This window comes from Sander lucioperca, chromosome 7 (assembly GCF_008315115.2).
Source record: "Sander lucioperca isolate FBNREF2018 chromosome 7, SLUC_FBN_1.2, whole genome shotgun sequence".
In the NCBI taxonomy this organism is placed as follows: domain Eukaryota; kingdom Metazoa; phylum Chordata; class Actinopteri; order Perciformes; family Percidae; genus Sander; species Sander lucioperca.
Window position 1 is genome coordinate 21,281,285 of NC_050179.1, and position 18,808 is coordinate 21,300,092.

Genomic DNA, 18,808 nt, shown 5'->3' on the forward strand with positions numbered 1-18,808 from the left:
CACACACACACACACACACACACACACACACACACACACACACACACACACACACACACACACACACACAGAGTGCTAACTTCAGCTGACAGCAGCTGTACAGGTGTGTTTACTGACTCCTGCCCCCCCCCCCCCCCCTCAGGACTCATAATAAATTACCCAGCATGCAGGTTGGCCGAGCTCAGCAGCTGCTGCGTCCGATCCTGTCAGCTGGTTCTGCAGCAGCTGAACCTGGAATGTAGCGCTAATGATAGCACTGCACCACAGTGACTTCATTATTATTATATTCATTATATATCCTACGACGAGCTGCGTCTCACCTGCTGGAATGATCGGGCCCAAAAAATCCAGCCCCCCCTACCCGTGCCCGTTGTGTCCGAGCCCGGCCCGACACATTACCTGTTATTATGATCCTGATTTAAACCGGACAATGTTTTAATACGTGGCCGTTATAACGGACCTTCTCAACTACAACTCAGAGTTGTTAGAACTACAGAAATCTGTTAGAATTATCTTAATGAATAACAAGGAGGAAGCATGAAAACTGCTGTTAGTTTATTCAGAACGGATCACACATGATCTGAATGAAGAAACCTAAAAATAACCTAGACCCACCTAATTAATACCGTCCTTCACCACGGTCTCATCACCTAATTAATACTGTTCTTCACCACGGTCTCATCACCTAATTAATACTGTCCTTCACCACGGTCTCATCACCTAATTAATACTGTCCTTCACCACGGTCTCATCACCTAATTAATACTGTCCTTCACCACGGTCTCATCACCTAATTAATACTGTCCTTCACCACGGTCTCATCACCTAATTAATACTGTCCTTCACCACGGTCTCATCACCTAATTAATACTGTCCTTCACCACGGTCTGCATGCTGACCCCGCCCAATAAGGCTAATTAAGTCATGATTCCAAAAACATAAAATGCTTGATCAAGGGCCCGGCCCGGGGATAGCGGCGAAAAATATTGGCCAAATATCGGTTTGGGCTCGGGCAGAGAATCTAAACTCTAATCACAAGCATCGTCTTTAGTGGGTGTGACTGCTGGAAATCGCCCCTGGTGGAATCTAGAGAATTTAGAGACTGTCCTTCCCCGAAAACAGAACAACACTGACACTGATTGTCCACACAGTCAGAGAGCTAGTTAGCATGTTAGCATGCAGCTCAGAGCAGGAAGTGGGAGTTGAGAACAACAGAAGACTTCTCAGGACTGAAGAGTGTGTGTGTGTGTGTGTGTGTGTGTGTGTGTGTGTGAGAGTGTGTGTGTGTGTGTGTGTGTCTGTGTGTGAGTGTGTGTGTGTCTATCTGTGCGTGCGCCTGTGTGTATCTGTCTGTGTGTGTGTGTGCACACGTGCGTCTGTCTGTGCGCGCGCGTCTGTCTGTCTGTCTGTCTGTCTGTGTGTGTGTGTGTGTGTGTGCACGCGTGCGTGTCTGTCTGTGCGCGCGCGTGCGTCTGTCTGTCTGTCTGTCTGTCTGTCTGTGTGTGCACGCGTGCGCGTCTGTCTGTCTGTGTCTGTGTGTGTGCATGTCTGCTCTGTGTGTCTGTGTGTGAGTGTGTGTGTGTGTGTGTGTGTGTGTGTGTGTGTCTGTGTCTGTGTGTCTGTGTGTGTCTGTGTGTGTGTGTGTGTGTGTGTGTGTGTCTGTGTCTGTGTCTGTGTGTGTCTGTGTGTGTCTGTGTGTGTGTGTGTGTGTGTGTGCTTCAGGGTGGAGATGTGTTAACATTTTAACATTTTATTTAATTATCTTTAAACGTGTTTAAAATCTGCAGCCAATCCTGCGTCGGCAGATGCTGTGACCTTGCTGAGGTCACAGAATAAGCCGACATCACCTCCCTTCCAGCCGACGTGTTTAATATTAATATGGATCATATTCAGGGTCAGAGAGGCGTCTTCTTAAAGGACACCTTCATCATCATCATCATCTTCATCACTGCTGACGGCTGTTTAAACTCACATCTCTCTGTCTAACGTCCCACAGGAGGACGTTCAGACCCGAGGGAAACTAACCGGAGGAATCAGGTGCGTTTCATTTCCACACCTCAGAGTTTTTCTTTGTGTTCAAACATTTGCAGGTTTCAGAGAACCGCTGAGACTCAACAGCAGAATAATGTTTGTGTCATTCAGGTTGTTTCCCCCACCCCCCCACCCTGGAGAACATTCATTAAAGCGTGCAGCTGAGACGGGGCGGCGGCGAGCTGTGACATGTTTTTGTTTGGACTGAAATAGGCCACACAACGCACATGTCACGCTCCTGCAGCCACACATTCAAATTACATCAAGTCACTTAATGTGCAGCGCTGGGAGACACAAAAACAACACAAAGAGACACAAAACCTCCACAAAGAGACACAAAACCTCCACAAAGACACACAAAAACAACACAAAGAGACACAAAACCTCCACAAAGAGACACAAAACCTCCACAAAGACACACAAAAACAACACAAAGAGACACAAAACCTCCACAAAGAGACACAAAAACAACACAAAGAGACACAAAACCTCCACAAAGAGACACAAAACCTCCACAAAGACACACAAAACCTCCACAAAGAGACACAAAACCTCCACAAAGACACACAAAAACAACACAAAGAGACACAAAACCAACACAAAACCTCCACAAAGAGACACAAAACCTCCACAAAGACACACAAAAACAACACAAAGAGACACAAAACCTCCACAAAGAGACACAAAACCTCCACAAAGACACACAAAACCAACACAAAACCTCCACAAAGAGACACAAAACCTCCACAAAGACACACAAAAACAACACAAAGAGACACAAAACCAACACAAAACCTCCACAAAGAGACACAAAACCTCCACAAAGAGACACAAAACCAACACAAAACCTCCACAAAGACACACAAAACCTCCATTCGAGGCAGTGACGGGGGAATCAAGTCGCTCCCATCCCATCCCACGAAAATACTCCCGTCATATCTCGATCACGTGCGATCAAAAAGAGACGTTGTCCGTCGCTGTCTGGAGGAGAACTAGCCAGTTGATATCGCGTGTGTGCGTTTGGTTAATCACACTCAAATCACTGAGGTTGCATCGAAATTTAGGCTACACTATACATGCATTACCTACAGACCTAGGTAACATGCATTACCTACAGACCTAGGTAACATACATTACCTACAGACCTAGGTAACATGCATTACCTACAGACCTAGGTAACATACATTACCTACAGACCTAGGTAACATGCATTACCTGCAGACCTAGGTAACATGCATTACCTACAGGTCTAGGTAACATGCATTACCTACAGACCTAGGTAACATGCATTACCTACAGGTCTAGGTAACATGCATTACCTACAGGTCTAGGTAACATACATTACCTGCAGGTCTAGGTAACATGCATTACCTACAGGTCTAGGTAACATACATTACCTACAGGTCTAGGTAACATGCATTACCTACAGGTCTAGGTAACATACATTACCTGCAGGTCTAGGTAACATACATTACCTACAGGTCTAGGTAACATACATTACCTGCAGGTCTAGGTAACATACATTACCTACAGGTCTAGGTAACATGCATTACCTACAGACCTAGGTAACATACATTACCTACAGACCTAGGTAACATGCATTACCTGCAGACCTAGGTAACATGCATTACCTACAGGTCTAGGTAACATGCATTACCTACAGACCTAGGTAACATGCATTACCTACAGGTCTAGGTAACATGCATTACCTACAGGTCTAGGTAACATACATTACCTGCAGGTCTAGGTAACATGCATTACCTACAGGTCTAGGTAACATACATTACCTACAGGTCTAGGTAACATGCATTACCTACAGGTCTAGGTAACATACATTACCTGCAGGTCTAGGTAACATACATTACCTACAGGTCTAGGTAACATACATTACCTGCAGGTCTAGGTAACATACATTACCTACAGGTCTAGGTAACATGCATTACCTACAGACCTAGGTAACATACATTACCTACAGGTCTAGGTAACATACATTACCTACAGGTCTAGGTAACATACATTACCTGCAGGTCTAGGTAACATACATTACCTACAGGTCTAGGTAACATACATTACCTACAGGTCTAGGTAACATACATTACCTGCAGGCCTAAACACCAAAACAAGTTCCTTCCCGAGACTACTTAGCATCTGGTTAGGGCTAGCAGGTTGCATGTTGGTGGACCATGCTGCAGTTTAAACTACTGACCTGGGGTGTCGGTGAGATCCTGCAGGCGGACGAGCAGCAGCAGAGATCCGGCTGCCAGCAGCAGGAGGAACCACAGGGGGCAGTAGAGAGCGCCGGGCAGCTTCATCACTCAGAGGAACTACAGGGGGCAGTAGAGAGCACCGGGCAGCTTCATCACTTCATTAGTCCTGCAGCTACCAGATCATCTGATCCCAAATCAGCTGCCGTCGCACAGCCTGCACACACACACACACACACACACACACACACACACACACACACACACACACACAGTCATTATGTTATATTGAGGTGAGGCTGCTACTGAAGCTGCAGAGGCTGCTGTTCACGTAAAGCCGTCTACATAAGATCCACGCTGGCTGGGACTCCACCTGAACGTCTAAAGCGTGAGCTATGCTTCTGCGTTAAATCAACGCCATGGTAAGTAGGCATGTGGAGACACCGACCCTACGCTGTAGACGTCATCTCTCCAAAAATATAACTACACGTTGCTCGGCCGTGGCTTGGTAGCGTTGCATTTCCCCCCCTGACTCATTTCCTGGTTCTCCTTCACCATAAACAACATGAAATCACACACACACACACACACACACACCCCAAAGAGCTTCCCCGATCCTCTCTCTTTTACAGTCACAAACGTCCGTCTCCTCTTGTAGATTACAATACTCCAAAACACAGCATAACTGGTCGTCAGCCTCAGTAATGGATAACACTGTCCTTCTACAACCTACTAAACCTCACGAAGTTCGTTCGCTTAGCGACTGTCTCTCTGGCTGTATCTCTCAAAACGGAAATATCTGCATGTTACAACTAAGCCCCGCCCCTCTACCTGGGATTGTAATTACATTGGCTGATAGGTCATGACCCTCCTATAAAGTAAACAAAGACGAGGCTGCTATCAAGTTCAGCTGTGTGGCTGATTACGCATGCTGAATCATGTACACTTCACTCAAACTACAGTCAATGGCATGAACTTCAAACTTTGACCCTTTAAAACTGCAAATACAACTCCCACGTTCCAAACGCTTCACTCGTGTTAACCATTTTAACATATATATGGCATTAACTTATATTTTCTTCACCATATTTATATATTTATACTGCATTTAAATAATTTCAATGACTGTTTTAACTACTTAACTCTCCATATCTAAATGAAATGTAGCCAGGGCTACTGAAGATGAAAGCATGGTCCTGCTGAGACATAAGTCCTTTAACCCTGGGTATATTCTGAAGGTGGTAGTAGGCTGACTTTGTTATTGTCTTAATGTGGCTGCTGAAGTCCAGGTCTGAGTCCATGACTACACCGAGATTTCTGGCTTTGTCTGTTTGTAACATTGTTGATTTTGAAATCATCAGCAATAATTACACAGTCAAAGTTAATCCAGATTATAGACAGCAGTTAAGTGAAGTCACCCGAGAGAGGTATTTAGGTGGCCTGTAGATATTTAGTGCAGCTCGAGAGGAGGACCTCAGCTGAAGAGCCACATATTCAAAAGAAGCTACATTTCCATTAGACATTTGCGTACATTGGAATGAGTCCTTAACAACACTAGAGCCGAGGCTGTTTGGAACGGGCCGATTGCTTGGCCTGTGGGATTGCTGCTTGTTGTACCCCAAAATGACTTACAGAAGGACCCCGAACCCTTATTATGTAACTCCACTGTATAGCCTACTACTGACTTGTGTAGTTTACTGTGTACTTCTACATCAGAGGAAGACATTGTACTACTACATTTACCTGACAGAGAACATGGCACATTCAGAATTTAATCACAAAATATCACAATGAAAATGTGGAATAATCAGACAGTTGCCTCATGGACTTGTTGGGGGTTCGGTGCCTTGCTCGAGAGAACCTGGCAGTGCCCGGGGGGTGTACCCTCTCTTCTCACTCATTAAACTGTTATTAGGGCTTAACCAGGTTTCAGTTAAACACATTAAATCAAGATCGTGCTTATTAATAAAACCATAGATTAGTAAGGCCAGTGTTAGCGTTGGTGTTGGTTAGACTTCAGACTACATTTTTCCTTGAGAATGTTTTTTAGGTGCCAGTTAAAATTTACTTCAGGCAAGTAGAATTATTTTTTACTTTCCCGCCCGGACAAGTGAATGAAAACGTTGATTAAACCCTGTTAGGGCGAGTGGTATGGATGCTAAAACTATTTCCTATCATATATATATACCTATCACCACAGACGGGGCTTATATCAGCCATATCATCCCTACATGAAGCTCCCCAGCACTGTCTGTATATGTGTGTGTGTGTGTCTGTGTCTGTCTGTGTGTGTGTGTGTGTGTGTGTGTGTGTGTGTGTGTTTGTGTGTGTGTGTGTGTGTGTGTGTGTATGTGTGTGTGTATGTGTGTGTATGTGTGTTTGTGTCTGTCTGTCTGTGTGTGTGTGTGTGTGTGTGTGTGTGTTACTTATATGTTGTGTTTGGGGTGAAGGTGTCTATGTTGACTGTATGTGTATGTATGTATATATATATTTGTGAGGACTTGTACAGACTGTAGAAACTACTAAAGAATATGTCTCTTTGTGACATCCATTAGGAAGATGTGAACACCCATGGTCCTAGAAGTCTTTGTAGAGTGCCACAAGCACACATCAGTTAAAGCTCGCTGCGTCACGTCCACAGCTCCAGTTCCTCCTGGAGACTGTGAACATGACTTAGTTAGAATAAAGATTAAATCAGGCTGATACCATGACTCAGCAGTTTCTCACAGACTCTATTTCAAAGTGTTTGAACCTGCTGCTACACTGACTCTGTGTGTCAGTGTGTTTCTTAGTGTGTGTGTGTGTGTGTGTGTGTGTGTCTGTCTGTGTGTCTGTCTGTGTGTGTGTGTGTGTGTGTGTGTGTGTGTGTTTCTTAGTGTGTATGTGTGTTTCTTAGTGTGTATGTGTGTTTCTTAGTGTGTGTGTGGGTGTGTCTGTGTGTATCTGTGTGTGTGTGTGTGTTTCTTAGTGTGTGTGTGTGTGTGTGTGTGTGTGTGTGTGTGTGTGTGGGTGTTTCTTAGTGTGTGTGTGTGTGTGTGTGTGTGTGTGTGTGTGTGTGTGTGTGTGTGTGTGTGTGTGTGTGTGTGTGTGTGTTTACTGCTGACTGCACACTTCCTGTTCCCACGAGGCCGTGCAGGAACATCTGTTTCTCTGGAGCAGTCAAACAGCTTCTCTCAGCTCTCAGGTGAACTAACCTACGCAGGTACACAGGCTGATATTTTATATATATATATATATATATATATATATATATATATATATATATATATATATATATATATATATATATATATATATACCCAGATATTGATCTCTGATGGCGTTCTTCTCCATCTGTCAACTTAATCCTCCACCCTGAGACTCTGAGGGTCAAAGGTCAACAGGAAATGTAATCCTCCACCCTGAGACTCTATCACAGTAGTGTGATGAAGATCTGATCACATGACTTTGTTCCCTTATCAACATCTCTGCTGAATCAGCTCAGGAGGGCAAAGAAGAGACAGCTTCCTCCCCATGTAGGAATATATGTATGACTATTTATGACCACTACATCATATTCATTACGTACGTTTTCAACTGTTGTCTTCATGTTGTTGTTGTTGTGTTGTCTTCATATTGTTGTTGTTGTGTTGTCTTCATATTGTTGGAGCTTGTATTGCGCCTACAGACAATAAAGTCTTATCTTATCAAAACGCTCCCGGTTAGGGTTAGCAGCGTGTTATTAAGGAACCCACACAACCTCTAGGATAGACCCACCCAACCAGTCTCAACCAGTCTCAACCCGTCTCAACCAGTCTCAACCAGTCCCAACCCGTCTCAACCAGTCCCAACCCGTCTCAACCCGTCTCAACCAGTCCCAACCCGTCTCAACCAGTCCCAACCCGTCTCAACCAGTCTCAACCAGTCCCAACCCGTCTCAACCAGTCCCAACCAGTCCCAACCCGTCTCAACCAGTCCCAACCCGTCTCAACCAGTCTCAACCCGTCTCAACCCGTCCCAACCCGTCTCAACCCGTCTCAACCAGTCCCAACCCGTCTCAACCAGTCCCAACCCGTCTCAACCCGTCCCAACCAGTCCCAACCAGTCTCAACCCGTCCCAACCCGTCTCAACCAGTCCCAACCCGTCTCAACCAGTCCCAACCCGTCTCAACCAGTCTCAACCCGTCCCAACCAGTCCCAACCCGTCTCAACCAGTCTCAACCCGTCCCAACCAGTCCCAACCCGTCTCAACCAGTCTCAACCCGTCCCAACCCGTCCCAACCCGTCTCAACCAGTCGGGCTGCTTCGTAGTATAAGTTATAATAAGTAATAAGTCAGTGTGTGTATGTTAATAATAAGTTATAATAATAAGTAATAAGTCAGTGTGGGTATGTTAATAATAAGTTATAATAATAAGTAATAAGTCAGTGTGGGTATGTTAATAATAAGTTATAATAATAAGTAATAAGTCAGTGTGGGTATGTTAATAATAAGTTATAATAATAAGTAATAAGTCAGTGTGGGTATGTTAATAATAAGTTATAATAATAAGTCAGTGTGGGTATGTTAATAATAAGTTATAATAATAAGCCGGACGCCGGAGAGCTCCGCAGCAATTCAGCACACGGCAGATAGTGGGGACAGGAAGTCGAGCACAGAAACAAAATAAAACATCCGGTTAATTTTCAAAATAAAATCCACCGTGCTCACGGCGGATCATATTTCCCTGCACTATATAATGAATGGAAACAAACTGTTGTTGGTTTTGTGGTTCTGTTGATTGAAACTACATCCTGTTATATTGCGAGATCATACGTGAATTCGCGAGATCTCGTGACTTCAGCTGTCAGTCAGGCCAGCAAATCCGGACCTGGTGGTATTTAAGGACGGCGGAGCACGGAGCCGGTCCGCAGACGTTCTGCAGTTGGTGGAAATGAGGAGGAAGTCCCGAGTCTGGAGCCAGAGTTATTCTTTAGTCTGGTTCATACGCATTTTAACCAATACTTTTTCATGACTTTTTGGCAAATTTCCATGATTATGTATTCCTGAAAATGTCAGTCGACATTATACAATAAGAATATAAATCTGTGTTAAAGTTTCCCCTCAGAGGTTTAACCATCAAATGACTTTATGTGGTTCATGGTGGGAGTCGTGATATCACTCCCTGAATATAACGGTGAGGTTAGGACGACGTGAAATACATTCATTAATCACATTATTATGCTGTAAATTCCATGACTTTTCCAAAACTTTCTGGGTCTTTTTATGTTTCCAAAACCAGGTCTGGAATTAGCATTTTTCAAATTCCATAACTTTTCCATTCTTTTTCAGAACGTGTGAACCCTGTTTAGTTCTGTCATTTTAATTTACAGAGTGAAAAACTTTTCTAACAGTTTGGACTTAACCTTTTCATTTAGTCTTCACAGTTGGACCGATGTCCTGATGTATCATCATGGGACTGTCAGCAGTATGTTGATCATCACAGATGTGCTGCATGCTGTATCGTATCGAGGGTGCCCTGTGATTCCCCCCTCTGGTCCGTTCTGTTGTGTGCTCCTGGTCAGATTTTAAAAGTGTGTATGAAAGCGTTTGTGTGGAAGCTGGGCTCCATTATCATAACTCAGAGAGATGTGTGCTGCTCCCTGGAGAGCGGGGGGGAAACATCTGTAACCCGAGACACTCTGCTCTGCTTCCATGTTTTATTAATGTGTCCCGCCCCGCAAATAACTGCCCTTTGTAGATTATTTGACATGGTGACTGTGCTTCCTCTGCGTGTTTACGTTTAAGGTGCTTATGGTAATTACACCCTGATCCTGGTTCAGCTTCACACTCTGTTCATCCTCTCCTGCAGCACAAACACGTCTAACGCTTTAACGGAGGAATATTAAATCATAACGCTGAGCTAGTTTAATGGATCAGCGTTCAAACGGTAAACACCCCCCCCCCCCCCAGAGACAGAAACATCAACCTTTGGAGGGGAGGGGTTGAGTGTCATCAGATTATTCATCTTTGTGAGAACCGAAGAGTGTTAAAGACATGTTCTGTGTGTGTGTGTGTGTGTGTGTGTGTGTGTGTGTTTGTGTGTGCATGCATGTTCTGTGTGTATGTGTGTGTGTGTGTGTGTGCGTGTGTGTATATGTGTGTGTGTGCGTGCGTGCATGCATGCATGCATGCGTGTGTGTGTGTGTATACTGTATATATCTGTGTGTATATACTGTATGTGTGTGTGTATATATACTGTATATGTGTGTGCGTGCATGCGTGTGCGTGTGTGTGTGTGTGTATACTGTATATGTGCGTGTGTGCATACGTGTGTGTGTGTGTGTGTGTGTGTGTGTGTGTGTACTGTATATGTGCGTGTGTGCATACGTGTGTGTGTGTGTGTGTGTGTGTGTGTGCGTGTGTGTGTGTTGAGGTTATTTTTAGCAGTGAGTAATAATTCAGTGCGATAACAGAGCAGCTCGTTCACCTTCTCTCTGACAGAGGAAACCAACCAGCAGATGGATCCTCTTCCTCCTCCTCCTCCTCCATTCAAACACTCAACTACAATAAACATTTACAATCCAACATGAAAACACCATCACATGTTACAGCTGAACAATATATTAAAACACCATCACATGTTACAGCTGGGACGATCTATTAAAACACCATCACACCTTACAGCTGGGACGATATATTAAAACACCATCACATGTTACAGCTGGGACAATACATGGCCGCTGATTGGATTTGTATTGCTTTTCATTTTTTCTGATTGTAGCTTGTCCTTGTTGCGTGCAGCAACGTGTTCCTCTAGCTCCCCGTGTGATTCAGTATCTCCTGACACGTCACTAATGAGCAACTACAGGCCGGTATCAAACCTTCCATTTTTAAGTAAAATCATTGAAAAAGCGGTTCTTTTCTTGTCACTAAACAACAGTTTTGATGCCTTCCAGTGGGGTTTCCGACCACACCACAGCACTGAGACAGCTCTTGTTAAAGTCTTAAATGACATCCACTTAAACATAGTGGCAAAACTTCAGTCTTAGTATTACTTGATCTCAACACGGTCGACCATGACATATTGCTAGACCAATTGGAAAACTGTGTTGGCCTTTCTGGCTCAGTACTAAACTGGTTTGAATCCTACTTAAAGTGCTCATGTTATGCTTTTTGGCTTTTTCCCTTTTCCTTTATTGTGTTATATATCTTTTTGTGCATGTTATAGGTTTACAAAGTAAAAACACAAACTGCTCCAAACAGCTCTATTGTAGTCCAGCCTTTACTTCAGAGACAAACGTGGTCACTTTGGAACACACGTTATAATGCTCGCCTAGCTGCTAGCATGGAACGCCCTCATACTCTGCTTCTGACTGGCTAGTAGTCCTTACCTAGGTACTGTCAGGGCCCTCATACTCTGCTTCTGACTGGCTAGTAGTCCTTACCTAGGTACTGTCAGGGCCCTCATACTCTGCTTCTGACTGGCTAGTAGTCCTTACCTAGGTACTGTCAGGGCCCTCATACTCTGCTTCTGACTGGCTAGTAGTCCTTACCTAGGTACTGTCAGGGCCCTCATACTCTGCTTCTGACTGGCTAGTAGTCCTTACCTAGCTACTGAGCATGTGCGACTCCCAACAAAGATGGAACAGAAGTGAGAGGTCTCACTCTGTAGCTAAAACAGAGAGCTCAACACACAGGGTGAAAAGAGGAGCTGCAGCAATGTGCAGTACAACAAAAATATATGATGTTTTCTGAAAATTAAACCACATAAACCTATTCTGATACAACCTCTAAATACAATTATGAACCTTTAAATGCGCTGAATATGAGCACTTTAAAGAATATGGACTACTTTGTGTCTATAGGTATTTATGCATCTGAGCATACTAATATGACGTGCGGAGTTCCCCAAGGCTCCGTTCTGGGGCCTCTCCTGTTTAACATCTACATGCTCCCACTGGCTCAGATTATGGAAAACAACAAAATAAGTTACCATAGTTATGCGGACGACACACAAATTTACATAACCTTATCGCCAGGGGACTATAGTCCAATACAACAACTGACTAAGTGCATTGAACAAATTAACGACTGGATGTGTCAGAACTTTCTTAAATTAAATGAAGAAAAAACTGAGGTGGTTGTTTTTGGAGCAAAAGAGGAATGATTAAAAGTCAGCGCTCAGCTTCAAACGATAATGTTAACAACAACAGACAAAGCCAGAAATCTTGGTGTAGTCATGGACTCAGACCTGGACTTCAGCAGCCACATTTAGGCCGGCTTCGCACTGGCTGCGTGGCGTGAGCGTGTCGGCTGCGTGGCGTGAGCGTGTAACCTGTGTGGCGTGAGCGTGTAACCTGTGTGGCGTGTCCGTTTTTATGCGTGTGCATGCTAGAAATAGAACCGACGCCTATTTTTCAAGCGTGTTGGAAGCGTTTCCAGGCAACATAGAATACGAAAAGATGTTTATATGTCATTTAGACACAAATACGTTTAATAAATGACATGTTGATGTTTGAAAGTCTCGAGGTTTTTACATAAATGTAATTTAAAAAAATAATAATAATTAAAGCTGCAAGCAGCGATGGACGGGCCCTCGCTCCTCTGCGCGCGTCGGGGTCACCGGCGGTCGCCGCTCCTTGCGACCGTGCATTTGCGCAGCACTCAGACACCGCAAATCGTCACCAATGAAAAGGGAACTCCCTGCTGCGTTCATTGATACCTCACACAAGACTCTACCTTAGATGGTTCAAATGTTATGAAAGGGGCGTGGCTTAAGCATAGGGGGCGGGCCAAACCATCACCAATGAAGAAGCAACTCTCTGCTGAGTTCAATGACACCTCACACAAGACTCTTCCTTAAATGGGTCACCAGTTATAAAAAGGGGCGTGGCTAAATTATAGGGGCCGGGTCAACCCATCACCAATTAAAAAGGAAGTCTCTGCTGAGTTCAATGATACCTCACACATGGGTCTACTTTAATCGGTTCAAATGTTATGAAAGGGGGCGTGGCTTAAGCATAGGGGGCGGGGCAAAACATCACCAATGAAGAAGCAACTCTCTGCTGATTTCAATGACACCTCACACAAGACTACCTTAAACGGTACAAATGTTATGAAAGGGGGCGTGGCCTGAGTAAGTGGGCGTGGTTATATTATAGGGGCCGGCTCATTATCACATGTAGACCACACATTCTAAGTTTCATGTAAATCGGATGATGTTTGTCATATAAGGCGCATTTCCTGTTGCCAGCGGGGGGCGCTATGACCAAAAGTCAAATATGGCCTGTAGGTGTCCTCAGGCCTGGACCCTTGTCAATCGTGAGAATTTTCGGGCAGATACGACAACGTCCACTCAAGTTACAACAATTTATTTGTTCATCGCTCAACACTCAAAATGGCCGCCACGCCACGCCCACACCGTCAGACGAAAAGTTTTTCTTTTAATAAATTTTCATCTTTAAGGTGTTGGGATGATAGAGACCAAGTTTGAAGTACATCAGATGAAATCTCTAGGAGGAGTTCGTTAAAGTACGACATGTGGAAATGGCCAAAATCGCACTAATTTTGAACTTTGAAATCAAAATGGCGGACTTCCTGTTGGGCTTAGGGTATGGCTTCAATGACGTTTTTTGTACATCTTGACATGATACACATGTGTACCAAGTTTCGTGAGTCTACATTAAACGCACTGCAGGGGCTCAATTCTTTTAACATTGTAGGGGGCGCTAGCGAGCCATTTTTGCGCGCCTATTCCCGAAACCCTTAAAATACGTAAATTTTCACCAGACTTGATGCGACCGCCAAATTTGGTGAGTTTTTGAATATGTTAAGCCCCTCAAAAAGCCAATTCATTTGCCGGGAAAATAATAATTCCTTCAGTTTCAATAGGGCCTTCGCCGCTGTCGGCGCTCGGGCCCTAATAATTATTGATTTTCAAATATTGCACCTGTCAATCCAGAAGGAAATATTCTGTAACCTATGTTGCCGTCAATACTGCCGACGTTGTCTTTGCTGTAATCAGATCAGAATATATTTATGTTTATGTTTATGGAAACATCCATGTGTCCAGACAAGGCTAGCAGCAGCAGCGCCGCGTCAGACACCTTTCTGGTGTGCAAAGACATAGAAAACGCCACACAGCTGACACGCAACAGAAACGCCATGCAGGCAGTGTGAAGCCGGCCTAAGACAATAACAAAGTCAGCCTACTACCACCTTCAGAATATACCCAGGGTTAAAGGACTTATGTCTCAGCAGGACCATGCTTTTATCTTCAGTAGACTTGACTACTGTAACGGAGTCTTTACAGGTCTCCCTAAAAAATCACTCAGACAGCTGCAGCTGATTCAGAACGCTGCTGCTCGAGTCCTCACTAAGACCAAGAAAGTGGATCACATCACTCCAGTACTGAAGTCTCTACACTGGCTTCCTGTGCCTCAAAGAATTGATTTCAAAATACTTTTGCTGGTTTATAAATCACTAAACGGTTTAGGACCTAAATACATTTCTGATCTGCTACTACACTATGACCCACCCAGACCTCTCAGGTGGTCTGGGACAGGTCTACTATGACCCCCCCCAGACCTCTCAGGTGGTCTGGGACAGGTCTGCTACACTATGATATGACCCCCCCCAGACCTCTCAGGTGGTCTGGGACAGGTCTGTTACACTATGAACCCCCCAGACCTCTCAGGTGGTCTGGGACAGGTCTGCTACACTATGAACCCCCCAGACCTCTCAAGTGGTCTGGGACAGGTCTGCTACACTATGACCCCCCCCAGACCTCTCAAGTGGTCTGGGACAGGTCTGCTACACTATGACCCCCCCAGACCTCTCAAGTGGTCTGGGACAGGTCTGCTACATTATGAACCACCCAGACCCCTCAGGTGGTCTGGGACAGGTCTGCTACATTATGAACCACCCAGACCTCTCAGGTGGTCTGGGACAGGTCTGCTTGTTGTCCCCAGAGTCAGAACTAAACAGGGGGAAGCAGCGTTCAGTTTTTATGCTCCACATATCTGGAACAAACTCCCAGAAAACTGCAGGTCTGCTGCAACTCTCAGTTCTTTAAATCAAGGCTGAAGATGTTTCTTTAAATAATTGTTAATTTCTTATACTGCACTGTAACTATTATACTGTATTTTATCTGTTTTTAATTTTTTTAATTGTTTTTAACTGCTCTTTGTTTTATGTAAAGCACTTTGAATTGCCCTGTTGCTAAAATATGCAATACAAATAAAGCTGCCTTGCCTATATATCTATGGTCATATATCTATGGTCATATATCTATGGTTAATCTATGGTTTGATGATCCTAAACATGGAGTATATATATATATATATATATATATATATATATATATATATATATATATATATACATACATAAAAGAGTATATGTAAAACAGGGCGGGGTATTGTGTTTCCTCTCCCCGGGTTGGACTCACCTGTGCGGGCAGCAGCATGGAGGCTGTCGGCGGAGTTTACGGTCCGTTTGGAAACTCCGTCTCTCCGGAGAGAAGCTTAATAACGACCGCACGGGAACCGGTGCTCTGTTGTTTCCCGGGGAAATGTCCGGTAAGTGAGATGAGAACGGAGCAACGGGAGAGAAAACGCCCAAACTTCCAGCGGACAGAGAGCAGAAGGAGAAGTGTGTTCCCGCTGGATGGGCGGGTCGAGCTGACAAGATGGGAAGATACCGGAAGATCAGCTGTCAGACCTTCACAATAAAACGTCCATTTAAAAACTCGTGTGTGTGTGTGTGTGTGTGTGTGTGTGTGTGTGTGTGTGTGTGTGTGTGTGTGTGTGTGTTGAGGTTATTTTTAGCAGTGTGTAATAATTCAGTGCGATAACAGAGCAGCTCGTTCACCTTCTCTCTGACGGAGACGGTGTGTGTGTGTGTGTGTGTGTGTGTGTGTGTGTGTGTGTGTGTGTGTGTGTGTGTTCACCGGAGAGGATCCATTCACTCCATTTACAGATTTTATATGATCTATGATATTCATCTTTGTATAAACTCTGCTTTTAAAGGTGCTTTATAAATAAAGTTATTATTATTATTATTATTATTATTATTATTATTATTATTATTATTATTATTATTATTATTTATCATTGTCATAGTTGTCATCTTTGTGTTTTTAAAAATACAGGAACAATCTGTCAAATAAAACAGAATAATTCTGTAAAATCAGTTAGTTTAACAATCATTATAAACTATGTAGACTTTCTGAATAAATAGACCTGTGGGATGTGTCTCAGTCTGTCCTCTGGCGCCCCCTGCTGCTGCACAATCACACAAGGTTTTACTTTCACAATAAGTAATAATAAGTTTGGAATCTGCCTTGTTGAAAGGTGCATATGTAACTGGGCTGAAATTATATCGTTACTTTTACGGTTGAAATTTCACCAAATCCTGATGAATATTGTTTTCTATATGTTTAAGATGTGTTTTATTGCCTATATTTATGCCTGAATGGTGTATTCAGACCAAGGTGTTAATACCTGTACTGTCACTTTAAGAGGTCGCAGGCCTTGTGCCGTCATTCAGGTGCTTCTCTCAGTCCGCGCCAGACTAGCTGAGAGGAGGTAATGTATTATTTTGCCCGTGATTTTTTAAACATTTATTTCGGTTTTTGAACAATGCAAACCTTGTTTTATGCATGTATAAATGTTAAGTTCTAGGTTGTGAACATGGAGTTAATGTGTCAATTGAATATAAACCTTGAAAACAGACTTTTTGCAAGCTTTAAAGTAGACATGTTTCCACATGCTAGTCTACAGGGTTTTCTGTATGTTTATCTGCTAACAGGAGCTTGAGACCTGTGTGCTATGTGGAGAAGACTGCATGTTACAGAGCCTTATGTTTTTTTCCTGTTGATTTGTACAGGTATGTGCATAATGTTCATTATAATTCATCTGGCATATTGTTTACACTGATTGTATTAAGCATGTAAAAGAAATTCATGTTAAATACATGGGGAATTTTATAATTTATCTAATTCATTTTCACATTTTTATTTAAAAATATTTTTGCTGTTGATACTAAAAGTTTTATCAGTCATGTATGTATGTGCAGTCCGCGCCAGACTAGCTGAGAGGAGGAGCTTGAGACCTGTGTGCTATGTGGAGAAGACTGCATGTTACAGAACCTTATGTGTTTTTCCTGTTGATTCGTACAGATAAAGCCACCGTTCTGCCTTCATTAAAAGAGCAACCAGCAGCTGGTCATGGTCCGGGTCCTTCCTTCACTCAGCACAACATAGAACACAACGCAGAACATACAAGGGTTAATGGACGTGCATCCAGCCTGATATAAGACTGTTAAAGACAATGCACGCCCGTTACACATACATAAACAAACAAACATTAATTGACAAAATAAACAATAAATACAGAAAAAAACATAAATACATTTTTTTTCATTGGGCACATATATAAAATATACAGTACATACAGAGTAACTGTTGCATAAGGAACTGGGCTACAGGTTCCTAAACTGCATCCTGGTTTCCTTCACTTGCTTCCTTCCTCACGTCTTAGTCCGTCCCACCGAGGAAGCTCAGAGACGAAGGGAATTCTGCCAGGAAACCAGTTTTTGTCACTTTTTTCAACATTTTTGTCATTTCTCTACGTTTTCATCACTGTTTTCGACATTTAGGAGGAGCCACGCACAATGAGTTCATTAAGTTCTGAGATAACAGATGGTGTTTTCCTCCGTGGTGGCACTTATTGATCCAGTCAGCCGCTAATTCACCTGTTTTTCTTCTTGTGTGGTGGCCGGCTGCAGGGAGAATACAGACATTCACCGCTGGGTACTGAGAGTAATGAAGACTATTGATTTAAAGACCCACAGCATTGTTCTCCACAGATCCTCTGTCACAACAACGGACTGAAGAAATCTGCCGAGTGTTCATTTAGGAACAAAGAACTCTTTTATTCTGAAGTCTGTGTCCTCAGAGAGGCTTTTATTCTCAAGTCTGTGTCCACACAGAGGTAGAAAGCGAGTGTGTTGGCCAACCCATTTTCTCTCCCAACTCTGTAAATCCTGACGCTGTGCCATGAACTACTACAACTACTATTTCTAGTCATAGTTCCATTATCTTTATTGTGAGTATTATTGCCACTGTTCATCACACCCCCAACTGGCACCTTCAGACACCGCCTACCAAGAGCCTGGGTCTGTCCCAGGTTTCTCCCTAAAAGGGAGTTTTTCCTCGCCACTGTCCCACTAAATGCTTTTGGGGGGATTACTGTAAGTGTGGTCTAGACCTAATCTATCTGTAAAGTGTCCCAAAATAACTCTGATTTGACACTGAGTAAAATTAAATTGAATTAAATGTCAGAACAGCAGGTCCATCTGTGTCAATCAAGAGTTTTAAGTACTTACACTGGGTCATGAGAAGGGTGTCCGTCTTTCAATTCAATTTCAATTCAATTTTATTTATAGTATCAAATCATAACAAGAGTTATCTCGAGACACTTTACAGATAGAGTAGGTCTAGACCACACTCTATAATTTATAAAGTCCCAACAATTCTAGTAATTCCCCCAAGAGCAAGCATTTAGTGCGACAGTGGTGAGGAAAAACTCCCTTTTAGGAAGAAACCTCGG

General features: G+C 43.4%; 1 protein-coding gene across 2 annotated transcripts in view; it reads right to left on the reverse strand.

The window, feature by feature from the left end:
• Nucleotides 1–15,920, reverse strand: part of LOC116060819 (carbohydrate sulfotransferase 8-like) — a 25,095-nt gene extending 9,175 nt beyond the window's left edge. The window contains exons 1-2 of one of the 2 annotated variants that reach the window (XM_031314569.2): nt 15,646–15,920; nt 4,238–4,385 (exon numbers count right to left, since the gene is read on the reverse strand). In XM_031314569.2, coding sequence (XP_031170429.1) covers nt 4,238–4,343 — 106 coding nt within the window. In that variant the 5' untranslated portion in view covers nt 4,344–4,385; nt 15,646–15,920. Of the gene's footprint in view, nt 1–4,237; nt 4,453–15,645 lie in introns of both variants that reach the window. The other variant, XM_031314568.2, reaches the window with a different exon arrangement.
• Between the last annotated feature and the right edge of the window lie 2,888 nt (nt 15,921–18,808).